Consider the following 26,644-nt stretch of genomic DNA (forward strand, 5'->3'; position numbering starts at 1 on the left):
ATGGCAGTGTTGTAGGGAGGCATGAGCAGGGATCGAATGGCTGGAAAGGACGAGTGGGGTGGAAGCTGGGGAAGCTGTTTACTTCTTTGTATGGTGTGGAGTTAGGGTCTCGATCCCTGATGAACTTGAGCATGGAGAGAGGGAAAAGTGATTTAACTGTTGAGGAAGAAATGCCTGTTTTTTCTCTCAACCTTGGCCAAATTCTAATTTCTGAGCCACTGCACAGCTTTTGACAAACCCTTTCAAATTAAGTTCCAGCTCACTAAGTATTTCAGCTTCAGCACAAACAAGCACAGATGTGTGATTTAAAGTTGTGTGTTAGGTTGAACTTTTACAAAATGTAATTTGTGTCAGGGAAAATACCAGGCCTGTGTATTGACAGACAGGCTGGAAAATGCTTCCTTTAGCATTGCAAAGGTTGTATTTTCTTCTACAGGATATTTTTTTAAAAATTGAAACCATTAGTTTGGCTGTTGTTTTTAAGGCAGAACCTTTGTGATTGAATGCTGTCTTAACCTGTTTTGATTGATGTTTCAGACCCTGAAGTTTTTGAAGAAATCTGGTCCTTTAATAAGTGAAGCCATCCGTGACAGCTACTCTCGGTGTCTTGTAGCTGGCTTGCTGTCTCCAAGACTGGTTGATGTCCAGCCATCCAGTCTGAGTCAGGTGAGTGTATGCTGGAAAATCCAGGGGGAAATATATCCATCTTGTCTGAAGGCTGTAGAGGCTACAAGACCATGATTTTTGATTGCAAACTGCTCTGAGAAGCAGGTTTTGACATACAGTTAGCAGAAGTTATAATGTTCTTCTGACTGTGAGCTGTCCTGAGAGGTTTGTCTTCAGTGTCTGTAAATTTCATGCCCGCGTCTGCATGTGGAAGCATTCAGTCAGTGCTGGGCACGTGCATCAGAAGGCAGCTCTCCCTGGGAGCAGCCTTCATCCTCTTCATGCCCCCAGTGTCTCAGAGCCTTGGGTGCAGGACAGTAGGTTGCCCAATGGTGCCTCCCCCTCAGATGTGCACTATTGCAAACACCAGCTTGCTGCACTAGACGTTATTTCCTTCCAAGGAAGTGGTAACCAGTTATAATGGTGCTCTCTACCTGACAACTGCATCACCACTTCCTCTCATTATCCCTTCATGGGGGAATTTCCCTTCCCTGCACCCTCTCAAACTGATCTTTACCTCTGTAGCCTTTGCCTTGAGCTGTTGTAGCTCGATTTCCTCCTCTTAGACTGCCCTCTTGCTGCAGCACCTCCCTCTCCTGTATCTCTCAATACTGCTGCATTCTGTCTGTCACCACAGTGGCTTCACACCCCCCTCTCGTGCCTTTTCCATTTTTGGTGCAACAAACTTTGTTTCTCATCTGAAGGGTTTCATGAAAGAAGGAGCCTTTGTGATGAACAGCCCATCTTTCTCCAGGCAGGGTCAAAGCTGAAGGGTTCAGTGGTTATCATGGAGTGGAGAGCAAGCACTAGGAAGGGGAGAGCAGTCTTCCCCCTGCCTTCATCTTCCTGTCTGTGGGATTCTTCACCAGACTGTGGAAATGTGTCAGGAAAAAGAATACCTCTGCATAGTGTGGTAGCTAAAACAAATTTGGCAAGCAGACCCAGCCCATAGAATGCTTATTTTGCAAGCCTGATGTAGGCGTTTACATTCTGATTAGATGTTCTGATGTCAACTCTGGTGTGAAATTACTTGGGATAGCAAGAAATTTTATGATGACCTTTGCTGAATTGTGACTGTACTGTTCAGACACTGCAGTAAATAGGGATTGCTTTTGAATACTAGAAAGAAAAAAATCAGAATTAGGGTCAAATAACTTGGAATTTTGTTTGGTGGCCTAAGTAGTATTTGGCATGTTTCTTTGTCTGAAACCAGATTTCAGAAAAAGATGGAAATATCCTGTATGTCTTCTAATATATAGAAATTGCTCTTAAATATAATGATTTTACTTAGAATGCAAACTTATAAAATTGTTTTAAGAAAATAGAGGAAAGAAAAAAAGAAAAATTTGTTGCAGGATCATTTCACCTGAAATAAATGTCGGATCTTGAATAAGCTGCTACATTCTTTCCATGTGTGTGCATGCCTGTGCATTATCCTTCTCAAGGACTGCCATGGCATTAGAATACAGTAATTGAACAGGCTGAAATTCCAGCCCATTAGAACTGAAATGTTTCGCTTCTTTATGGTGCTTTAACAAATTGAAACTTCATGTTTTGGCTGTCAAAGTTGCTTCCTGTCTTGCTAGTCTCAGGAGCTGCTTGGCCTCAGCTTCACTGTTTCCATGCAAACACAGTGGTGTTTGCTCTGTCCCCTTCACGTGCTCCTGATGGCAAAGGGATGTGCCCAAAGTGCATAATGGGTATTAGCAGAGGATGTTACTGGAAATAGTTAACTGGGACTCTGTAAATGAAGACTGAAAGCCTGAGGCACAGAAATGGAGATTGAAACTAGCCTGCATGAAGTTGAAATGTCAGAGGAAAACATTCCTGTGTTCCTCAAACCAGCCAGCAGTCCAGCCTGTGGCTAGAATGAAGAAAGAGTCAAGAATATGGAAGTAGCAGCATTTGCAGCTAATGTCTGAGTGGGTAACCAGTCAGAAGCAAACACTTCTGTCAGGGGCTCAGGTAGTGTCTGATTGAGGGCTACTGCATGGGTCACCGAGAGAAGCTGCAGTGTTTATCAAGGTGAGACTGAGAGGAGAAGTCTGTGAGGTTGTGATTTGCTTTTGTCTGTCCTGTTCAGGAGGAGCAGTTAGAGGCAGTGTTGTCAGCTGCTGTGCAGACAGGTTCTTTGGAACTTCTGACGGGATGCATTAAACACTGGACTTCTGAAGGTAATGCTGCTTCCATTGTTTTTATGTGGTGTGTGTGTTTTGGTTAGAAATTGTGGCTTCATGTCCTTTTTGTTTTCTGTTTTTAAAGAGCAGCCAAGTTCTGCTGTAAATTTACGGTTTGTTCTTGAGTGGACGTGGAACAAAGTGATCTGTACAAAAGATGAACTGGACCAAATATGTGAGTAGTGGTGTGGTGGTTTTTGAAACCTGGAGTCATTCTTTCTAAAGGATCTTCTTCACTCCTCTGCCAGTGTATGCTGCTGGTTCTTTAAATGGTTCTTGAAGTCTCCTGTGCTTGTTGAAGTGTTGAAGTTTGGAAGTGTGCAGTTGCTCTGCTGAGTGATGATTCCATATTTCTCGTTGACAAGGTGTTCCGCTGTTTGATGGTTCCTGCAACTTCATTGACCCCCAGACATTACAGTCCCTCCAGCACTGCCAGCTGCTGCTGAGCAACCTCAGCACAGTCCTGAACTGTTTCCTAACAGAAGCCCGAGAGCTTACAGAGAAAGGTTGGTGAGAGCCCTGCTAGGCCTTTGGTCTGGTAGTTAACATTTGGAAGATGCTTGGGTTGTAACGGTGGAGACAGGAGCCATTGTTGTTTTGGGTGGTTGGGAGAGAGTCAGGTTGAGCTGGGAGGAGAGGCTTAAATCTGATCAGTTGGGACTTTGATTTAAGCCACTTTGAGTTCAGGGGAGCAGCTTGTTGTGGAGTTCATGAGGCTGGGTAGGAGAGGGTGCACTGGTTCAGCACTGAGCTGAATAAGGACCTGGGCGCAGCAATTGCAGCAACAGAGTGTGGTAATGCTGAGAAGTGTTCCCAGTTGTTAGCTAGCAATTGATAGTTGTGTGCACATTGCTGGGAAATACAATAGAAACTGAAATGTGTAATGTGTAAAGGAAGTTAACCTTGAGTTCTTTTTGGCCTCTGATTTTAAAAATTGTTGTTGGCATATTGAGGGAAAAAGAGGACTCTTTGGCTAAAGTAAAAATCTCTGCTACATGGAAAACAAATGTTGTCTTCTTGAGTGTATCTTACAGTTTAGGCTTTATTTTTCAATTTTAATCTTTTGTGATTCTGTTTCTTTGTAGTGATTGGTTTTTGTTTTGAGGGTGAACAGTGGTTTTTTTTTCCTTCAAATTCATAATTGATCCAGAGGGACAACTACATGTAAAAAGAGTTCCACCATGGTGTTTCATACTTTGTGTTTGTTCTGCTGAGGGGAGCTTTGTAAAAATGAGAGGAAGATCCAAAACATCTTATGCCTTTTTTTCAGGTTTTACAGACTTGACAAATAAGCAGATGGTAACCAGCCTCATTTCTTTGTACGCACAAGTGGTGATCTGGTTCTGTCGATCCAGTCTCCTTCCTGAGGGTTTAGGTAAGCACAGAGACTGTAGTACCAAAACACTTGAGGCTGTGTGGTTTCTGTCTGTCTAGACCAAAGTTTTAGTTGAAAACGTGGTCTTAATTCTTTAACTTGCTTTTTACTTTATCACCTGTAGATGATGACATGCATTTGTCCAGACCTTTCTACAATTACCCTCTGATTCAGAGCTACTATACGGGTCACCGACAGAAACTGGAGCGCTTATCAAGGTAAGACTTAGAGGAATTCTCTAGAAAGCTGCCACTGTTAGACTGTGTGAGTGTGGTTATTTTTGCAGTTAAAACCCTTTGTCTGCACTCCTTGGCATTACACGTAACAGAGCATGAAAGCAAGCCTGGAACCCAAAAGGTCATTGCAACTCTTCTCTTGGGTTTGTGTGTTGGACTCCTTAATGAATAAGATGATTGTGAGCTAAGGACCATCTTTGCTCTGACTCCTGAAATCTGTGACACTGAGGGGCTGGAATGAGTGTTTTACTCTGTGCAAGCCCTTGGTCCCTTTTGTTGCAGAGGCAAATGGGATTCTGATTGCTTGATGATTGATGGAATGGTTTCCCAGTTGGGAGAGGAAGTGGAGAAGTTGTGGCGGAGAGATGAAGGCGGCACTGGGAGATACCCACCTGTTAGTTTACATGTGAGTGTTCTGTTCACTGAAAACCCCAGCAGCAGCAGCAGCAGCAGTCCCCTGAAGCCAATGATGTTGAAAGACAGGAGCATTAGAAAACCTTTTCATCTTTCATTTCAGGCACTGCTGGATCTCTATTTGCTAGAAAGCATTGAAGAAAGCGACAAACATGCAATTGTATCCTTTCCAGATACTTCATTGTGTCATTACTTCAGTGTGTGCACATAGAAGTTTTTCATACTTGTCACCTGTGTGTGGTTAACAACACTTTTAAATTTATGCCTCAAACACAATGTGAGTGAACACATTTATAATAGAATTAACTCCTTGACAGAAGCATTTTTTAGTTTCTTTCTAGATTGGAAGTTTACTGGTTCCTTTTTTAAATGTTTTGTTGCAAAGTCTCTGGTCCTATGAGAAAGCATGTTCTCTAAGTTGAATTCAAGATAAAAACCTTGCTTAGTTCTTCGCAAATTTTAATGCAGTTACTAATTTTTCAAGACACCCTTATATGTAGCATATGACTGCTTGTGATTATGGTGCCCTAAAATGTACTGTTTCAGAGTAAAAGGGTTTGTAAAAGTGGCTTTCCGGTTGCTGATTTTTACTAAAATCATTTGTTTCCCAGCCTTACTAAAAGTGTTTGGTTTTGGGTATTTTTTGTGTTAAAAGTGCAGGCACAATGAATATTCATTGGTCAGAAGCTTAATTTTTAGGCTGCTGGAACATGCAGAATTATCTTTGTTATTTGTTGGCTAAATCAAGAGTGGAGCCTGGAGAGTAAAGGGGTTAAAAATGCTTGTAGTCCCAAGCTGCCTTATTCAGACATGTTCCTAACATGGGATGTCAGAAAGGGAAGGTGAGGCTTTTGAGTGAGGGGTCCACATGCAGTTTTAAACACAGTTTCAATCAGTCAGTGCCAAGTTGCATTGTAAGGGCACCACAATTTGTGTTGGTTTTGTGAAGACAGGAAATGAGGAGAATAAAACAGCTGTAGAGCTTGTTTTCTTTAATAATTAAGCATTGGATGTTGAAGTGTGTTGAGTGTCCAACTGGTAGCTTCACTGACAGAAGCAGAAGCCTGGGTTTGTAAGAGCAGTATATAAACACCCAATAGCTGCCTTTTTGATTGCCTTCCAGAAATCCACAAGTGTTTCTTTCTGGAAGTATATTCAGAATATAGTTTTGAGATTAGGACCTGACTATTGATATAAAGGGTTTTAATAGCTTAAAATGGCAAGATCAATACATTAGGATTTGCTGCTTCCTGATGATAATATTACTATGTTTTGTTAAATGTACTGTGATACAAGTTTTTTGTCTTAGCCATTTATTTGCCTTAATTAGATACTCTCAGACAATTTACTTGCTGCTGGATATTATGCATTCCTTTCCAAATAAAACAGAAACTTCAATTGACTCCTTTCCAACTGCCTTTGCTATCCCTTGGGGTCTTGTTAAGCTGATTCAAGGGTTTTGGCTTCTAGATCACAATGATTATGAAGTAAGTATGAAACAGTTGAGTTAGACACACATTGCCCTGCAGAGCTGTAACCAATAACAATAACAATTTTTTTTTAATTGGTACTTAGGTATAAGGAGCTGTTGAACCATTGGAAGCTTTTTTTTAACACTGGTCTGACATCTTCAGCAACAAGTTAGATTTGAAATTTTGTTTTGACTACTTTAACAGAAAATTGATTGAAACAAAGGAGTAATCAACTTAATACTTAATTTTTGAATTTTCAAAGCTGTCCATGGTTAGGTTTACAGCAGACAGGTTGGGCACTGATTCTAGAAGAGTGTTTTGGGTACTTGAAGCATGGAAACTGATGGTAGCAGGAACATTTGAGACAAAAGACTGCAGGAGTGACTTTTCAACCTAATAGCTATTCTTCCTGATACTGAATGTTGTTCTTGTCACTGTGCTAATACGACCAATTTTTTTATAGTGTAAGTTATCAAGTAATGTATTTATTAAAAGCGATGTCTGTACACGGGGTTTTGTGAACTTAGAAAAATCTGATTTGTTCCTCTTAAAGCATTCGCTTTGTTCTGGGTGGCTGATTTTTTTTTTCCCTGCAAATACCTGAAGAATTTCTACTGATGTGTCCTGGATCAAGTATTTTGTTATTTAGACCTCTAAGTTGGTCTAATGCACATCCAGCCTTGCTGCTGATGTGTCCTGGATCAAGTATTTTGTTATTTAGACCTCTAAGTTGGTCTAATGCACATCCAGCCTTGCTGCTGATGTGTCCTGGATCAAGTATTTTGTTATTGAGACCTCTAAGTTGGTCTAACGCACATCCAGCCTTGCTGCAGAAAGTTTTGACTCTTTGTTGCATGGGTGTGTGTATCTCTGGTAATGAAGTTGTTCTCAACTTGTCCAGAATTCCCTGGCCCTGCTCTTCCATCCAGCTACACTCAAGACTGTGTCATGGCAACACATGAGGATAATCCAGTCCCTGATGTGCCAGGGGGAGCACAGGCGAGCCCTCAGGTACATGCAGATGATGAAGCCGTCGATGTCCAGCAGCAGCGAGGTGCGGCTGTTCCTCACCGTGCTGTTGTCCAATAGGTAAGGAAACCTCCACTCCTGGCATTCACATCTTGGGAAATGTGGAGAACTGATGGCACAAAAATGGAGGGGCTCCCCTCCATTTCCTTTGAGCTTTGAATGGATACTATCACTGTGGGGTATCTTTTTGGCCTCAGTGTTCCCATTCCTTTCCATGTCCTAAACCTTAACTGCAGGTGCATGGTGGAGGCTTGGGGTCTGTTGCAGCAACACACCACGAAGTTAAACATAGAAGAGTTGCTAAAGCACATGTATGAAATCTGTCAGGAGATGGGACTGATGGAGGATTTGCTGAAGCTGCCCTTCACAGACACAGAAAAAGTGAGTTTGGAGAAGAAACAAAAAAAAACACCTTGTCTCTTTGGCAAGAGAAGAGGCAGAATGGTAATGATGTCTGAAATGTGTTATTTCTCACAGGAGTGTTTGGAGAAGTTTTTACAGACCAAATCTGGTGTTCAGAACCATGAATTCCTCTTAGTCCACCATCTGCAGCGTGCCAACTACATCCCAGCACTCCAGCTGAATCAATCCATGAAGGCCAATCTGTTGGTAAGGGTAGCAGTCCTGCTGTGTGAAATTATGAATTAAAACTTACAGACCACAATGGACTCCAGTTAAAAGAGTTTGTTTGCATCTGAGGAATAAACATGTATCTTCTCTTTTCATTCAGTTCCTCAGATCCCTCTGTTATGTATGGTTTAGGTTATGGAAGTAGTTTGTGTTACTTGTTTCTGTGGAGTGAGGAGTACATTGTATGTCATGTCTCCTATCTGGCTTTTACCTGAGAGCAGTCTAGATGCTCCATAGGTAAAATTTGCCTTATGATTTTTAGTTGTGAGTTTTGGAGTTGTTTGGAGTTTTTATGTTTTTGGGTTTTTTTACTAGTCTTCCTTGCACTTCGAAACTACCAGGTAAAATTGATGTGTGCTCCTGGGTGGAATCTAGAACTTGCTGTGGTTCTGTGCAGGGATTTGTTGTCCTTTGTCTGTAGAGCAAATTTAGGCCTTAGTTGGAAAGAGCAGAGACATCCTGTGCAATGAACTTCTGGTGAATTGTTAACTTCTTGCTTTACACATTTCCTTTGTCAGAATGATCGTGATCCTCGCTTGAGAGAGAGAGCAGTAGCCAGAAATTCTCTCTTAGACCAGTATGGCAAGATCCTTCCCACAGTTCAAAGGAAGCTGGCAGTAGAGAGAGCCAAGCCATATCGTTTGCCTTCATCAGTCTTAAGAGAAGGTAATTTTAGAGAAGGGAACTTGGATGTGCAGCTGGCCATCACTTTGAATACACAAGGCTGATACTTTTCCCTCTTGCTTTACAGTCCCAAGGCCAAAGCCATTATCAACAGCAACAAGGCAGGCTAATGCAGGAAATGTGCATACAAGAGCAACTTTCATCAGTAAAGTGTTGTCCAAAATTGGAGAAGTATGGCTAGGAAATGAAGAGAAAACAAATATCTCACGATTTGATAGGTAAGCAGCCTTTTATAAAAGTTACTCCTAAACTGCATGTTTGGAGAGGGAGGTGGAGAGAGAGTGAGTTGTAGCGGGAGAGAAAGAGATTTCAGTTTGAATTGTGTTAGTTTTTTGGTGGGAAGGTGGACATGAATAAAGCTTTGTTTTGCATTTCTGCCCATATATAGCAGCTAACAATCAATTCCTTGTGTAGTGTGAGGAGAGTTTTTCTGCTGTGAAATCTTCTCTATACAAATGCACATATTTACATTATGGCGAATGTGTTTACAGTGTTTAAGAAGCTGAAACTCAACTTGTTTGTCACTACCATGAAGCTGTTGGTGTACCAACTTTTATAGACTCATTTGTGTGATCCCATAGTAATCTTTTACCAGTTCCTGCTTGGTTATTTAAAAATAAGCAGAATTAGTGAGAGTGGGGAAGAGGCTTAAAATTGTCAAGTGATTGTCCTACATGGGATGTAGGTGGATAAACTTTAATTCTGATATGGCTGGGCTTTGAGGGAATAAAAATCGATTATGTTTTCATTTTCCTTCTAGTCCTAGAACTACAGAGCCAGCAGTCAGTACACATCCTCTCCCTGGTGCAGAGTTGCCTGATGCCTTTCTTGGGACACCTATTACAAAACTTTCTCAAAGGTGTTCAAGGTATAGTAGATCTACAGACTTTATATTTCAAAATTGTATTGTTTATCATATATATACATGTGCATGTGTGTATGCTTTTTTTGGTTTAGCAAGGATTGTGTTGGATTTAGTGTTGTGTCTCAAAGAAAAAGTCAGCTTAGGGACAAAATTAGGTACACAATTTGAAATGGTCCCTGCATTGCAATGTAGATGAGTTTTCTCCACTACTGAGAATTAGGTCATTATGCAACATAAAATTGGGTATTCTTATGTCAGAGGCAGGGATTTAGGAAATTAGGTATGAAATGCAAAGAAATAATGAAAAAATGCTCCAGAGTGCCTGTCACTTGGAGGCACCCCTGTTTGTGGGACTGATTGATCACCCCCTGCACTGAGGTGGTATTTCTTGTTTGTCCAGTGTTTTTGTTCTGCATCATCTGAGATAATCACAGCATGCTTTTTTTCATTTATTTATTGATGTTCCAGTTTAAAATGTGTATTTTAACAGGTTGCTGGATTTGGTGGTTCGTCCTGTTCCTTCCCGCTCTGTAGCACAGGAGGAGAGCTGGCAGTCCCCATGCAGAGCTTCCACTTCTTTTGTGGCATCCAGCCCCCTGAGAGCAAATGCACATCGCTCCAGCTCCCAAAACAATCTGCCAAGGGCATCAGAGTTGAATTTACTGGAAACTCCTCGTGTGGTCAAGGTTTGTATTTTAAAAACTCAGTAGCAACCAACCAAATGAAAAACTTGTAAGGTTTCTTTTAAGTGAAATCACCAAAGTATTTAGTAGAAGTGCTTCTGGATTGAAATTTCCAGTATGCACGTGGTTATTACATACACAGTCCTTTTGGAAGCACTAAGTTGGGAACAGTCTTTAAGCAGGAAACTTTAGTTCTCAGTTGATTGCAGTGGACAGCTTGTCCCATAGCTTTGTGAACTAAATTTATTTTTATTGTATGGAACAATTCCATCTTTTCACCTTCTTGTGAAGTGCCATCCATACTAATGAGCTAGCTTCATCCTCCACTTTTGAAAACCCTTTCAATACTGTAAAATAATCTGAGATAAGAATAGCTGAATGCTTCTACATGCAGATGTGTAGGTATTTCTGCAGCAGTGTCACTTCCTCTTGTGTGTGGCTGATTAATTAAGGAAAAAGCTGTGTCTGTTTCTCTGCAGAATGGCTGTCAGATGCAGCGATTGAAAACGCTAGTGTGCAGAGTGAAGTTGTGTGCCTTTTATAAGAGCAATGTAGGAATTGCAAAAATAATGTGGATAGGAGATAACATTGCAGAAAACAAGATGTCAGTCATATCCTTGTTTCCTGAAGAAGTAATTTTGAAAAATAACATTTATTTTGTTGGCATTACAAAGACAAACGAAGGGAAATAGAAAAAGCATGCATTTTTATCTTTAAAATGTTGGTATTTTTGGAAGAACAGTGCAGAGGCAAAACTTTCTGCTGCTATAAACCCAGCTCACAGTTTAGAGTAATTATATTTTTGTAATTTAAGCACAGTCATCTGTTTTGATGATTTAACTGGTTCTAAATTAAGTGTTTTTATTTCTTTTCCTAGAGAGCTAAAGTTTTGGCCACATCTTCTGGTTTTCCTGGGTTTACTCCTCAGTCTATTCTCAGGTCCAGCCTTCGCACTACACCCCTAGCAACTCCCTCTGCATCCCCAGGACGATCAGTTACTCCTCCTCTACGGGCAAAGGAACCTAGAATATCTTTCAGGGAAGAGAGCTCACATGCAAAGTGGGCTGTTGGGGTAAGCTGGACTGCAGCTAGTGAGTTTTCAGATGATGCTGTGATTTAATTTAGACTTATCTATATTCCTTAACTGAGAATCTGGATTGTGAATCAGAATGGCAGAATTTGGTTAAAAAAAAAAAAGATTGTGTTATGCTAGACATTTTGTAACATGATGTTCTTGCAGGAACATACTCATAACAAACATCAGGGACCATGGTGGGTTTTTCTCATGTGTTCAGATTGTTAGTTCACCTTTCAGCTGTACCTTTTCAAATGGTAGTGTTGCAGGAAGGTAAGGAATACAGATGGAGCCTCTTGTTTGGGTTTGTTAAATTTTGTAAGTTGAATATCTGGGAAAGTAACAAAAGTCATAAAGATGCATTGACTCTCAACCTGTCATTTTGCAACATTGAATTTACTTAAATGATGGTAAAAAGAGACTCCTGATGAAGAGAACTGTAGTGTTTTGTTCTCTCAGGCCTAAAGTTCTCGGGTCAGCTTCTTGCCTTGCACCAGGGATAGTATCCATGTAGTTTTCAAATGCAATGGGTCCATCTTGACCAGCTGTGGTCCCTTCTGCTCCTGCAGCTGTGTAGCTGGATTCTGTGGTTGAGCCCATCAGCCACTTGCCAGCATATTGTGCCCAAATGGGGGGCACAAGAGGGGCATGTGCTGCTATCCCACGTGTGAGTAGCTCGTGTATGTCACAAGGAGCTGCTCAGTTGTAACAAGATGTGCTCTCTCCTGTATGAACTTCTTACTAATAATGGCACTATGGCCAGATTAATTTGCTTGTTCCATGCCACAGGCATAGCTGAAAACCAGCATGTTTTAGTCGTGCATATGTGTTTGTTGAAAGGGCAACCATAAAATAGAGAAATCTTGAGCTAGGGTTTTACTAGGCAAAGCTTTGTCTTCCTGAAAACACACTAGTAAACCCAGTGAAGAGCCTTGAGATGACATTGTGAGCAAGACTGATTTAATCTTAATTCTTCAATGTCATGGAAACTCAATAAGCAATCTAAAGTGTAATTAATTTTTACACTCAGCCTTAAATCTAAGATAAGGCTGGAAGGAGAATTAATTTTGCATTGCCTCACTTAGGGGACATGTGGAACTTGAAAATATCAGTATTTGTTGGGTTTTTTTTGTTTTGCTTTGACAACAAGCAGACTCATGTTGCCAATCTGAACTTTTATTTTAGGTGACAGAAGATGATAAGGCACTATTTGGAACTTCATCTGAGCAGCATCAAGGCTTGGTAGAGGATGCTTGGTCTGAAAGCAGAACTAAACCAGATGTGTTTACTCTGAGCAATCCTGGGGAAGATCGTGCTGAATTGCAGGAGTCTTTAGAAAGCATACCTGGAGATGATTTGGAGAAGATGGATGTCAGCAAGGAAAATAGTAACTTCTCTGTCAGATCAGACCAGACTACTTTGGAGTATCATGATGCAAAATCACCTGGTGATTTTGAAGATGATGTCATCTTTATATCTGCTAAACCAGCTAATTCTTCCTATGAAGAAACTGTTCATGTTCAAGAATTGGAGAAGGAGGAAGAAAGTGAAATGGTTGAAGACAAACCTTTCCAGATAGAACAACCAGGTCCTTCAGGGCAAAGAAAAGAAGCAGGTACGTTTCATCCTGTGATAACCTAAGTTTTTGAATTTTTTTTATGTCTTCAGAATATTGAATTACTGAAGAGTGCAGCAATTAATTATGAGTTTTCATTAGTGCTCTAGGCTTTTAAAATTACCTCTATATTTTAAGTCCTTTTTTTGGTATCCTGGACCTTACGAATGTATACTTTCCTTGGCTGACATCTTTTTGTGTAGTTGCAGCTGAAAGGCAACAGTGTGGGAGTTTTGAAAAGGATGCATGTTTAAAACTTTGGCCTCTGGTTATGTTTTAGGAGTACTTCTATAATTTGCAGGAATTTTTACATTGTTTGACTGAAATTACGCCTCAGGCTTCTTGTTCTACTGGAAAGAAGAACACAGGCCATCTGCACTTGAAGTCTTGGGTAGCATGATTTTGTTAAGTCCCTGTCCTAGGTGATGTGCATAAAGGATCACTTTAAACTCATATGAGCAGTTTAAAAGAAGTGATGTTGAGTGCGACAGGGAAGTCATCCATCTCTTCATTTTGTAGGATTTGTGGAAGAATCAAATGCTGAATATCAGACCCTTCCTGAGTATAAGCTGGTGCTTAAAGCTGCTGAGGCTGCAACTTCTGGGGCTGGAAATGAAGGGTGAGCTTATGAAGTAGATGCATCTTTGGGTTCATACAACATATAGCTGCTGGCTTTTCTGTGTTTGGAAACTGATTTTGACCTGGGATTAGTTCTTTCCTGTGTTCTTATATGTAAGGGCCTGTCTATTCCATTCTGTCCGTGACCAAAAGTAATCTGGCATGAATGTCATGCATATTGACTAGCTGTCAATTTGAGCCTTTTTTCTCAAATCATAGCAGACCACAAAGTATGATGATAAAGACTTCATTCAACAGTCCCATACATACCTTGTGAGAGTTACTGAGCAGATACTGTGAACATAAGCCCTGGAATTTTTTATCTGAGAATTGTGTAGTTAAAAAGGAATCCTGAGATTCTTGTAACTTCAGTGGGTTTATTTTGGAGTTTGAATGCTTTCTGACAATATTTTTTACACTTAATTTTTGTTTTCTCTGTGTGTGCTCCACTAGCATTTATTTGTTTATGGAAAGGGAAGCCATTTTCTCACCAGGTACTTTAAAACCTGCAACTGCTGAGCGATAAAGAATGTCAGCAATGAGAGAACCTTTAATTTCAAGTGGTAACTTTCACCTGTACAGACTTATGTTCAGTTGGTTCTGAACCTCTTATTGTAGTTGCCTTTTTTCTATAGAAGACAAATAATACATTATTCTGTAATACACCTCTACTATGTTATTATCTAATGTTGGATCGCTGGAAAGAATGTTATGTACTTGATTGATTGCATAAAATGAGTTACAAAGTGAATTACGAATTGAGTCACAAAATGAATTATGTTGATAGAGGAATTCCTAATTTTTCTTGTATTTTTTTGTGATTTGAAACTTGAAGATTTTCCAGTGAGAAAGTAACTTGTAGAGCTCTTAAAGGTGTGTTTTCAAGCTTTATGATGAATTTTTCTCTTTTCATGAAGTGCAACAACCTACCAGGAGTCTGAAATGACCTCTTCATCAGAAAAAAAAGCCATACTGCTTGCAACAAACCCACAGCTCGCTGAATCCCCGGAGGCAGACAGTGAATGTATGTTGGAAATGTTCTGTGTGGTAGGGTAGCAGAGCTCCTCAAGTGAAATGTGTAGTTTGCCATACCACTGTAGATGTCTCAGATTGAAATAGTAGTAGCATGTTACTGCTAACTTTCATTAAACTGTGGAGAGAACACCTTCTTTAAAGAAAGTCCTTGGAGAAAGTGCATAGTGAATCTTTTCATTCTTGATCAAAACATTGAGATGCTGGTAGAACTTAAAGTATTTTAAGGAGAGATCAGTATTTATTTTAATGTTGTACACCACTACCAATTTGTGTGCCATGGGATGTGCTGCTTGATTTACTATTTTAAAAGATGATGCATCCTCAGTATTCAGACTGAAGCAACTGTCTACCAGTGTGCCTTTCCAGCCACATTTTCCTCTTTTTTCCCCTCCATGGGCTTGACAACTGATTTTCTCCTCTTTCTTCCTTGCTGTGGGGCTGCATCCTTTACCTGATCTGTAGTTGTCACAGTTTAGACTCAGTCGACAACTAAGCCCCACACAGCCACTCACTCGTTTCCCCTGGGTGAATGGGGAGCAGAATCAGAGAGCTAAAGGAAAAATCTCCTGGGTTGAGATAAAGACACCTTAATAGGGAAAGCAAAAGCCTTGCATGCAACTCAGGCAAAACAAGGAATTCATTCACGACTTCCCATTGTCAGGCAGGTGTTCAACCATCTCCAGGAAAGCAGGAAAATGGGTCATGGGAAGGAAGACAAACACCATAACTTTGAATGTCTCCTGCTTCTTCCTTCTTTCACCTGCCTTTTATACTGAACATGATGCCATATTTTATGGGATGTCAGTTGGGGCCAGCTGTCCTGGCTGTGTCTCCTCCCATCTCCGTGTGCACCCCCAGCCCACTCACTGCTGGCATGGTGTGAGAAGCAGGAAAGGCCTTGGCTCTGTATAGGTGCTACTCAGCAGTAACTAAAACATCCCTGTTATCAACACTGCCTTCAGCACAAATTCAGAGTAGAGCAGTACCAGCTACTATGAAGAAAATTACTATCCCAGCCAAAACCAGCACAATCATTTTAGCTTTTGGAGAAAGCCCAATATATGTGGCAGGATGGAGAACCATATTGTTTGCTCTTGCTAGCTCTGTTACTTCTTTTTGCTTAAACTTAGATCATTTATATAAAGGTTAAGATAAAATTACATAAATCTCTTCTAGCTGTGATAAGTATCCTTGACAGTGAGGACATGGTCAGTGCTCCGTTTCAAAATCGCCTTGAGGGCAAGTGTGTGGATTTACCTGAAGAATGTAACCCTGAAGCAGCTGAAGCTGAAGAAGTCCCTGTTTCTAGCAATCCTCCAAAAACTGAGGAAATTAATGTAAGTAAACTATTTTCCCATTTTCTACACAATAGAACAGTTTGCAAATTGAGGACAGGCCTGTTATATTGACAATTTGGAGGCACTCAAAAATGTGTCTGTTTCTTGAGCTGCTTAACACAAGTTAAAAACCCCAGTGTTGTAAGGGCAGATATGTTTTTCTTTTCTGCATTCTCTGTTCCTATAACATGAATGGGACCTGTCAAGACTTAGGCCTTTGAGAGCAAACAAAACCAAAATAAAAGCCTAAACTATTGTTGAAACCAGCTAGGCATTCATTTGATTTACTTGAATTCAAACTTTATTTTACTTAAAAAATAGTTTTAATGTTAAAGACAATAAGAAAGTTACAGGAGTGCAGCTGCTTTGTACTGGTAACCAGTTACCAAAGGACAAAAAGATGTGGGAACCAAACTCAGAATTATTTAGGTGCTTAGGTCATTTATTCCTTCTTAACACACAGAATTCCCAGTAATGAGCGCATTTTGGTGTCAAGAGGTGGAGGTATTTAGTAACTATGTGTTATCTCATGCAACCCAAATGACTCCTCGAAGTGCAGTGTTGAGTTGTTGGATGTGATACCTGCCCAGTGTAAGTGCTGCTGTCAGAACTATCATGACTGAATCTTTAAGCACTGGGGACCCAATTGTATTTTACCCTGTCAGAGGCAGTGGGTCACTCTGCACTGCTCCACAGCCAGAGGGCACTGCAACGTGATGGGCACCCCTGGCCGTGTACACACCTTGTGTTGGAAAACTGCTCCTGGTCATGGGCAGTGGCAAATGGTCATTTCTGAAGAGAAATACCAGAAACAGGAACTGCTCTGATCCCTGTGCCTCAAATACATAAACTCTCAGCTGGAGTACAAAAGCACATTGTTTCACATTCAGGGGTGGTCTTAAGGGAACTGTCCTCAGTTTCATCTAGCTCAGTGTGAAATTAGTCTGTTTGGTATTGAATAAAGTATTAACAGACATTTTTTAACTTTAGGTTATAGAAGATACCTCAGAACCAGCACCTGAAACATCACCATATAGTGAGCTAGATCCATCAAGTGTTCTTCATTATAACTATGAAAATATAGAGCAACAGTTTGCATGTGATTTGCCTGATAACAAAGATAGTGAGTGTGATGCAGCTGAGGGAGATGGCGACCTTTTTCTATCTCAGAATAATTTTACCTTAGTTTTGGAAGGAGAAGAAGGGGAAGCAGAGATGGGAGACCCTACATCAGTAGATGCTTCTAAACCAGATGACACAACAACAGAAGAAAAGCCTGTGACCAATTTAGGAAATACGGAAAGCCAGGAACATGTTACAAACTCAGTGTCCACTGTAACTGGTGATCAGGAATCTCAGAATATTGCAGAGTCACTCCCATATGTGCCTGAACCTATTAAGGTTGCCATTGCTGAGAACTTACTGGATGTAATCAAGGACACGAGAAGTAAAGAATTTACATCTGAAGTTGTAGAACAATCAATTCATGAAACCATAGGTAAAAAGGTAACTAGATTCCAGAAGGCAAAAGCTCCCTTAACACCTGTGCTAGAAGCAGTGGGAGAGGAAACCAGCAGACATCATTATGGCACTGCTCCAAGAACACGCACAAGGGGACAGCTGGGTAGAAGTCTGGGTGTTCTGTCAGCAGGCACTCAGCAGCTGCTGAAGACAGACAGCCCTGCTCTGCTTGGCCTGTCTCCTCGGAGAAGTACCAGGCGAACAAAAGAAACACCTGAGACTCCCAGGCTCCAAACAGAGGAAAATGCTCAAGAGAAGCAAACACCTGTGACACCTGTTACTCCTAGGAGAGGTAGGAAACCTAAACTGTCTAATTTAGAAAAAACAGAGAGCAGCCATTCTGATGGACAAATCTTGTCTGACAGTACACGGCCTGTTACTCCCAGGAGAGGATTAAGGAGAGCAAAGGAAGCTGCATCTGAACTATCTGAACTACAAGAAGAGGCTAATGAGGAAACGCCTCTTGCTGAAGGCAGCGTTACAGCTTCTTTCGCTTCCAGAAGGACTAAAGGAGGAAAAAGTTTGGGTGGAAATCCAGAAACTGGCAAGACTGATACTGATCATCAAGTAAAAACAGCAGTCAGTCCCAGCAGAAGTGCAAGAAAAATGAAAAGCTTTAGTTTAGAGTTTACTGAAGATACTGTCAAGGATCAACAGGTGCAGCTTAGTGACCAACTCCTTTTACCAGTGCCAAGTAAAAGAGGCAGAAGAAGAAAGATTAGTTCATCAGAAGTTTCAGAAAATTCTGATCTTGATGTGTCTAAATCATCGATTCCTCAAACAGAATTTAAACTTCCTGTCACACCTAGAAGAAGTGCTAGGAAGGCGGCACAAAACCTCATGGCAGACCAAGAGTCTACCTCTTCTCAGGAAGACATACGTTCAGGTGTGAAAGTAGAAGCCCTTGATACTCCTAAGAGAAAAACTAGGAGACTGCCACAAGAGAACCCAGAAAAAGTGGATACTCATGAACAAACTCCTGCAGAGCCAAGTGAGGTGCCAGCCACACCCAAGACTACCGTGAGGACAGGGCGTCGGGGCAGGAAGAGGAGATCAGTGTCTGAGGAGGCCTCCCAGGGACCTGGGGGCAGTCCTTTGCTGCTGGAAGACATAAATCCCTCAGGACATGATCAGACATCCAGAGCTTTGACAGATCGGGTTACAAGGACCAGATCCCGCAGGACTGCCATCCATCAGAAACTGTCTGCTGAGGAAAATGAGGCTTTCCTTTTCTCTCCTCCTCTCACAAAGCTGACAAAGAAATTTGAAGGTAGGTGCACTATGTTTATATGCAAAAGAGGGCATAGCCTCTTTAAACCACTGAAAACAAACGGTGAGGATGGCTTTAAGTATTGTAAAGAATGTAAGCATGCAAAAGAAAATATTTGCCAAGAGGCAGTTCACCTTTTGGCTGAAGTCTGTGTGACTGCCTGCCTAGTTCTGGTAGAAATAGATTATGAAGCTGATCTAAGCCATGAAATTAAATTTAAGCTATATTTTTGTAAGGAACTTAATTTCTGTCACATTTTGAAAACCAGAGATTATTTGTGAATATGTGATTGCCACCCCTTCCCCCCAGAAGAGAAATAAAGGATGTGTGTTTTCCAAATGCTGTTCAGTTTTCAAGTTCAGATGAGCTGCATCTTCCAACAAACTGTACAGCTGTTTAATTATGTGATTCTTTTTCATGAGTGTATACTTTGTCAGTGAAATTACTGTACCCAGGAGTTTTTTAATTAGAGTACATGATAATTTTTTTTTTTAATGTGTAAGGACTGTTGATGCCTCGAGTATAATATCTGATTATGTAGGTGCAGGTAAAATCACTACATTGGCTTCGTTTTGTTTCACTATTTTTATGGTAAAAGAATGAATCCCAAGAGGCAGTTACTGGGGGGAAAATGCCTTTGCATGGAGTGTTTATAAAGCTGATTGGACCTTTATTTTGGGAAGCTATTGTGCTCTTATTTGCCAGCTGTAATGTAATATTACTGTCCCTCATGTATAATGTATGTACATGCTAACAATGCATTGTCATTTTAGCTGGAAAAACAGACCATCCTGTGCAGTTGCAGGATTTGGACCCGGATTTGTCTTCTCAATTTGTCTTTTCGCCCCCTCTTTTGAGATCAAAGAGAAAAACTGTAGCTAGCATTTCCCGAATTGTGAAAGAAGCAGTAAGTAAAAACTCCAGTTGTCCCATGTTCTTGATTTTAGTTCTGTACCATTTTTTGAGATCATACTTTGCCCTTTTCATTGGAAGCGTATCTAAAAAGAGCTTTAAATGAATCAGCTAAAAATGTTATTGTTTTTCTTCATGAAGACAAGCTACAAAAGTCAGTTTTGAATCTATGTAAATCAAGAATTGATAAATACTGTTTTGCTTTTAGCAAAAGGCACAGTGGCTCTCTTTAAACTTACTTCATATGTTACCTGTTAATTTCAGAATTTTAACTTTTAGGATAGTAAAATAATTTGATGTGAAGGTTTGTTTTTGCAAACAAAAGGTACTTTTGGAAATAACTTTGGCATGATTTTGTAATGAAAAAAAAAAATTATTATTCCATAGAAGTCTAAGAACTTGTTAATGAGTAACGTTTTTGTTGTCTTAACATAGGAGCTTCCAGCTAAAGAGGAAGAGGATACCAAATCCATAGAGGCCGGGGTAAAGCAAAAATTGAAGAGAGGTAGAACTCCAAAATCAAAAATGAAGAAAGGAAGCAAGTATGAAATAAGTTTTGAACAGTTATTTGCATTTCTTAATGTGATGGTGACTCAGCTGTTAAGTGCCTAACTACTTCTTCCTCACTTGGCTGGGCAGGTCTTCTCTCACTCCATCAGCCTGTCCAGCTCAGCCTGCTGGTCTAATAGGTGCCTTTCCCCATTCAGGGGTATGGTTTGCTAATGGAAATGGAAGAGGGAGGGAATAGAAAAGGGCAGGTGGATACGAATTGCAGTGATGACATTGCAATGCTCTTACATTGTCTTATTCCACCTTATGAACTCAAACTCTTCCAGTTTAACTTCACATAGAAGCTGGGAGATGGCCAGACAAGGAATAAAGGGAATGAAAGCCAAACAAACCTGATTTGTGTACCTTTTTTACCTTAATTCTATCTGCAAAGAAGACCATGCATTTATTTTTTTTAACTGATTTTGGAATTCTGTGTAGTTTTTTTCCTCGATTAAATACTGTTAGTACTGAAAAATTGATTTGATGCTTGTCTTTCTTTTCAGAACCACAAAAGATTCTTGGTCACCTCCACCAGTTGAAATAAAATTCATCTCTCCTTTTGGAAGTCCAGTGGATGGAACAAAAACCAAACAGAAAGAAACTACAGATGCAGCAGGGAAGACCCTAAGAAAGAACAAAAAAAGACTGTCTAATTTTCCAAAGCCAGTTGTGCGCCGGAAGATGCTGTAACTGTTTTTTTTTTAAGTTTCTAATGTACACCACTGTTTGTAAAGTCATCAAAATTGTGTGAATTAGTAAAAAGAAGAAAAATCATCTAATTTGGAAGAGATAATTTATATAAATTATTGTAAAATTTCATAAAAATGATCTTCAGTAAGTAACTCCATATGGAGTGTAATTTCCTCAGTCAATGCAGTTTTCTATTTTATATTAAGACTTCATACATTTATATAATATGTAAATACAGCTTATTTTAGGAATGTTAAATAAAAATGTATACTTCACAATGTGCTTACTGTCTGATAGCTTTTTGAGGGAATATTGGGTTGAATGACCTGTATTGCTCAGAACTTTTAATGTTGGTTTGTGGGAGTTACAGACTCCCAAAAGTGATTCCAAAAGCTTTTAAAAAGTTTTTTTAGAATTCCTGTAACAAGTACATATTTTAAACATACTAATTTTAATTTTAAAATTATGTTTGACCTTCTGGCACAAATAATTGGACTTACAATACAAACTGGTAATTCCTTACATTCACGGTTAAGTTGTACTGTATTGAAGTCAGAATGTAAACAATTGTGTTTTAAGCTGTGCAATATATATTTTTTTTGTATTTGTCTTAAACTTTGGGAAAGCTGCTCTTTAGTTCATAAAACCGGATCACACCTCAGATGTGTCATTATTTCTTAAAATCTGTTGTCAGCAAAAAGTTAACTGTACAGATGGTGTGATGCTTACAATAGCATATCAGATTTAAAGGGACACTACCCAGATACTTTGAAATTTGAGCCAAAATTATTTTTGTAATATGACTGCTACTATAATTGAAATGCTTACTGTCTAAACATGCTTTGCAGTATTTGAAACCTGCATATCACAGCACTGAAAATCTGATGGTAAAGCCTATATAAGTCTGGAAAAGGTACAAAAATGTACAGAAATCTTAGTTACAAACCATATTTTTGAATAATTATTTCATTAACAGTGTTGGGTTAAGGAGTATATGTCCCTATAAAGTTTCAATTTGTATAAATAAAGTCACAAACCTATTCTTTTAAAAGCAGACATGGAAGTACTATTTTGATGTGCAGTCTTTTAGACAATGGATTATTTTTCTGTATGTTAATTTATATATGGATGCAACTTTGAAGACTACAGAATGGTGGAACCTGATATTAAACTTTTCAATTAGTAAAAGCAACTACAGTTCTTCAAGACATAAGTTATTTATTAACTAATAGCTTGTACATAGTGAATGAATGTATTAATAACAGACTAAGCTTGTGAAAGAAGATTGTTCTGGGGCTGTGATTTTTCTATCTCAGAACAGATCATTCTAGAGAAGCAATTGCATGCACTTGAATATTTTTCTCCCTGGGGAAGTATTCATGACTGAATGAAAGCTTAAAAAAAAAAGTCAAAAGTTAAAAATGTGAAAGTGGCAGCAAATTGAGACCTTTGAGTCAAGTTAGTAATTATTTTTTCTGTTTATTTTGTACATGAGTGACTATAAATATGGTCAAAGAGGAAAGGGGAGGGAAGTTTAGCAATTTTTATATTCACATTTCTCAGAAGTGCAGTCAATAGCTCAAAATGGGGTAAAAGGTCAAAATTTCAATATTTGAATAGAATAGAGATGACAAATCTGACTTCTTTTTGTAGTGTGCAAGAGTATTTATAAAATACTCTGATTATTGTCGAAGTGACTGATGAAATGCTAGTGAAGATTGCTTAATAGGGTTTTGATGCATTTCTGTAATTTATACTTATATATGTATATTTTTTGTATGAATTATTTAGAAAAAATGAAAATATAGCATTAGCTGATTTTATTAGTTTTTAGCGTCTATTTTATTTACACCTCAGCTAAAATATCCTCATTTGTCTGTGCTTAGGAAGAAAGCAAGCAATAGCAAAAGACAATTGGGAATGATTTAATTACTTCCTAAAGGTTTGCATTTTTCTAGTAACTTTTTACTTCAAAGGAGTTTTAATTATGTGTTGAAATGTTTTACTCTTTTTTCTTTTTTGTTGTAACTTGGATTTGGTGCACAGTTCTCCAGTGCAGACCAGTTTCCCCAAGGAGCAGTTTGAAAAGGAACCTGAGCATAATGTGTAACATGGAGTGGGCACAGAAATTTGAGGGACATAGAAGGAAATGGAAGCAAAACCAGACACTGTGACTCTGTTTAGAGCCTGAGAAAAGGAAGAAGCTGGGGAACAATGTTAAGGCACCAGCTCAAGGATGGGTTTATAATGGGAGTGGAGAAAATAGACTTTATGTGGGTGCTTTCTGTGTAGGCTTGCTACATGTGTGAAGGATGAGTGGAAAAGATTTGCAGCTGTTTGCACATGGATCTGAGAGGGAGAGAGCAGTAGTGCCAGAGAGGGGCAGGAGGGACCTGTGAGAGGAGGTGGGATGCATTGTGGTGGTGGATGGATGCAGAAAGCTGTGGGGGCATAGAGCTAAAATTTTCCAGCAAACAAGGTGGGAGTTTCACAAGAGCTACAGCTCATTGCTAAATAGAGTATTCTGAAGTTTTTCTATGGAAAGAGAAGTAATTCCTTGATTCCTTAATGTTTTTATCCCCTAAAGAGGTGCTGGATGGCTAAAAGCTAAAGCCAGATTGTGCATCTGTACCTTTGAGGTGTAACCCCAGAGAAAACTCCACTGGAAGGTTGACCACCTTGGGACAGCAGAATCTTAGCTTGCGGGAAGAATAAAATGGGGTGCAATGCCAGATTTTATTTCCAGGAAGCACACAGCAGGAGATATTAGTGACGGGAGTATGAATAACATTAAGAACTGTTGGAGGTTATTTTGTAAGAAAAGAAATGTTACAGTGGAAATTATTCTCTTGAGTTACCTCACAAACTTTCTTTTCTTCAAATGTTTATAAGCTAAGGCTGGTGAAAGTATTTGTTCTAGGTTATAACATGAATGAGCATGAAATCTATTTTACTTTCAATGGGCACTCCGTGCTTGAAGTGCTAATTGATTCATGTTGACTTTGTGTATTTGCCTTAATATTTGTACCTGTCCAGTGTGCAAGTAAGAGCACAGATAACTATTTATTCCCCCATCAGAACTTCCTCTCATGGAAGGCTACTCTCAGGGTTGTCAGTGCAATAAATTTGTTTGCTGCAATTTCATTACTTCCCATGTAACTAATATATAGCAAAGTTGTTGATTTCTGGTGGGGGGAAAAAATAAAGCTATAGCAGAAAACAACCTACAGGTTCTCATGAGTAGTTAGGCAATGCTTGCAACCAATTAGTCTAGGCTAATCTGAAAATACTGAAATAATAGAATTTTAGGTAATAGGACAGTGTTTGTTTCTTTGTACTTTTGTCTTCTGTGCAAGCTTCAGGGTTTCCATTCCAGGAATGCTTTTTTCACCAAAGTAGTCAAGATAATGAGTCCCTTTGATGTGCTTAAAGATAAATGTTCTGTGGTTCCTGTGGAATTAAAGTTGTTACTAAAATAAAATGCATTTTCCAGCACTGGGCTGTGTGGATGACCAATATGTGAGGTAGAGTGAAAAATGCAAGTTATGGTTACTGATGTGACTGTTCAGGTCAGTTCCTCCCTGGCTGTGTCATGACTCACAGCAGGCATTGATGTGCTGTGCATTGCTGCAGAACTTGGTTTAAACCTGAATTGAGACATGAATTATTAGTCAATGACTGCTTGCTTGTGTTTTGATACTGCAACTGGGATTTTAATAACAGTGAGAGAAGGATGCAGGAGGTGGGTGTGTGATTTCTGTGAAAAGCAACAGCACAAGCATATATGATCCCAGGAGTCCGGGGCATTGAAAAACCTTTGCTTTTGACCTGACCTGTTCTGGCTTCTGACCTCGGTGTCTCCCTTAAAGGACAAGAACAGTGTGCTCATCTCAGCAGGACCCAACAGTTACATGGGCCAGGTAAGATCTTACTCAAAGAAGCAACTAAAATCAGTTTTCACCAATTCACTGTTGTAGACTGGTCTGGTTTTTTATCTCTCCTTATTAACATTCACCTAAGCATAATGCACGTGTCTGGTGTTCATAGGTTTGAAGTGTTATGTAGTGTTACCTACATTTCAGTCATCCTGGAACTTAACACCAAAATGTAGCAGATGCTCTCACCCAGAATCACTCAGAATAAACTGAGTTGGAAGGGACCCACAAAGATCATTGAAGTCCAACTTCTGGCCCTAAACACACCATATGCCTCAGAGCATTGGCCAGCATTTCTTGAATTTTGTCAGGCTGGTGCTGTGACCACTTCCTTGGGCAGCCTCTTCCAGTGCCCAGCCACTCTGGGTGAAGAACCTTTTCCTAATACCCAGCCTAAACCTCCCTGACACAACTCCAGGCCATTCCCTCAGGTCCCGCCACTGGGCACCACAGAGAGGGGATCAGTGCCTGCCCCTCCTGTTCCCTCACAAGGGAGGTGTAACCGCAGTGAGGTCTCCCCTCAGTCTCCTGAGGCTGAACAGACCAAGTGACCTTAGCCACTCCTCATACAGCTTCTCCCCTCGGCCCATCTTCCTTGCCCTTCTCTGGATGCTCTCCCAGAGTTCAGTATCCCCTTTCCGTGGTGACTGCCGGGCCCGAGGGTGCCCCGGTGCCGGGGAGATGGATGGATGGACGGACGGATGGATGGATGGATACGTTGTTTCTGGGAGCAGCCAGCCCCGGCTCCCGGGCAGGCCCTGCCGGTGGAGGCGGAGCGTGCGCCCGGCGCGGCCCTGACAACGGCATGGCTGCGGCTTAGCCGGGCTGCGGCGTTCCTGCAGGCGGCCCTGCTGCCTGGCAGCCAAGGACTGCCTGGCTGGCTGCTCTGGGAATTAAGGTGTCAGATGTAGTCTTGGACAAACAGTGGTGACAGTCCTTTCCTGGTGTGATGCTGGTTTGCTGGTGTGGTGGAGAGAACAGAATCCTTAAACTGGCAGGAGAGAGTCAGCGAACACCAGGCCCTGTTGCATGGGTTGCAGGTGTTGCTGCAGTTGTTCTTGTCAGGTTGCTGATTGTAAAAACCTGCTGGAGAATTAAGTGTTCTAAATCCACCTGGATACAGCCTTGGGCAGCCTGCTCTTCTTAGTGACTTGAGCAGCAGGGCTTGGACGAGCAGCTCGAGTTGGATGAGATGGCTGCCAGTGGTTCCAGAAGGCCATTCTAGAATTCTGCTGTAAAGCCAAGATTGTAGAGCTTGTGCTGGGAGGGACAAGCAGTGAAATACCTCACTGCTGTGTTCTATACTGAGCCCCTTGGCACCTATGTCTGTCTGTCCAGGTAAAGGAAGTATAGAGACAAGCATTGACTCAGCACAGACTTTAGGAACTATTGCTGTCTGAGCCATGTTAGACAGGCTGCAACTCTTGAATGAAATGAGTCATGTCAGACAAGAGACACAGCGGATAGCTGGGTAAATTTGCCCTAATGTCCAATTCTGATTTGTGCTGGTTTTGTTTTCTCACTTAAAGGAAAATCAAACCTTTGGTCTGCATCTAATACAGAATCTTAGCTGTTGAGAGCTATTGGGATAGAGTGCTGAAATCCTTTCTAATTATTATCTTCTGCTGTAGGTTTATGCTTCCTGGCAATCACAAATGTTTTGAAATATGATTTTTCTGAGATCACATCTTGCTAACCTGTATGAGTAGACTTGAACTTGGTGTGTTGTTCTATTCCCTGTTATTTATTTTGTTCATCCCTCTGTGTACTTTTTCTTGATCTCATAGGTATGAGAAAAAGCTCAAGATTGTCCTTTTGCTCTGCTGTGAGATGAAAAACTGTCCCAAGTGCCA

General features: G+C 40.4%; 1 protein-coding gene across 3 annotated transcripts in view; it reads left to right on the forward strand.

The window, feature by feature from the left end:
• Positions 1 to 24,351, forward strand: part of LOC129118966 (protein ELYS-like) — a 43,770-nt gene extending 19,419 nt beyond the window's left edge. For all 3 annotated transcript variants that reach the window (XM_054630630.2, XM_077175742.1, XM_054630631.2), the window contains exons 12-36: positions 538 to 666; positions 2,750 to 2,840; positions 2,929 to 3,018; positions 3,209 to 3,349; positions 4,114 to 4,218; positions 4,343 to 4,436; positions 4,737 to 4,860; positions 4,972 to 5,028; positions 6,209 to 6,355; positions 7,242 to 7,429; positions 7,606 to 7,750; positions 7,847 to 7,978; positions 8,518 to 8,665; positions 8,751 to 8,901; positions 9,444 to 9,551; positions 10,039 to 10,234; positions 11,109 to 11,303; positions 12,492 to 12,921; positions 13,441 to 13,540; positions 14,457 to 14,563; positions 15,751 to 15,911; positions 16,902 to 18,702; positions 19,476 to 19,609; positions 20,050 to 20,156; positions 20,670 to 24,351. In XM_054630630.2, coding sequence (XP_054486605.2) covers positions 538 to 666; positions 2,750 to 2,840; positions 2,929 to 3,018; positions 3,209 to 3,349; positions 4,114 to 4,218; positions 4,343 to 4,436; positions 4,737 to 4,860; positions 4,972 to 5,028; positions 6,209 to 6,355; positions 7,242 to 7,429; positions 7,606 to 7,750; positions 7,847 to 7,978; positions 8,518 to 8,665; positions 8,751 to 8,901; positions 9,444 to 9,551; positions 10,039 to 10,234; positions 11,109 to 11,303; positions 12,492 to 12,921; positions 13,441 to 13,540; positions 14,457 to 14,563; positions 15,751 to 15,911; positions 16,902 to 18,702; positions 19,476 to 19,609; positions 20,050 to 20,156; positions 20,670 to 20,856 — 5,268 coding nt within the window. In that variant the 3' untranslated portion in view covers positions 20,857 to 24,351. The remainder of the gene's footprint in view (positions 1 to 537; positions 667 to 2,749; positions 2,841 to 2,928; positions 3,019 to 3,208; positions 3,350 to 4,113; positions 4,219 to 4,342; positions 4,437 to 4,736; positions 4,861 to 4,971; positions 5,029 to 6,208; positions 6,356 to 7,241; positions 7,430 to 7,605; positions 7,751 to 7,846; positions 7,979 to 8,517; positions 8,666 to 8,750; positions 8,902 to 9,443; positions 9,552 to 10,038; positions 10,235 to 11,108; positions 11,304 to 12,491; positions 12,922 to 13,440; positions 13,541 to 14,456; positions 14,564 to 15,750; positions 15,912 to 16,901; positions 18,703 to 19,475; positions 19,610 to 20,049; positions 20,157 to 20,669) is intronic.
• The last annotated feature ends 2,293 nt before the right edge of the window (positions 24,352 to 26,644 follow it).

This window comes from Agelaius phoeniceus, chromosome 3, assembly GCF_051311805.1.
Source record: "Agelaius phoeniceus isolate bAgePho1 chromosome 3, bAgePho1.hap1, whole genome shotgun sequence".
Taxonomy (NCBI): Eukaryota; Metazoa; Chordata; class Aves; order Passeriformes; family Icteridae; genus Agelaius; species Agelaius phoeniceus.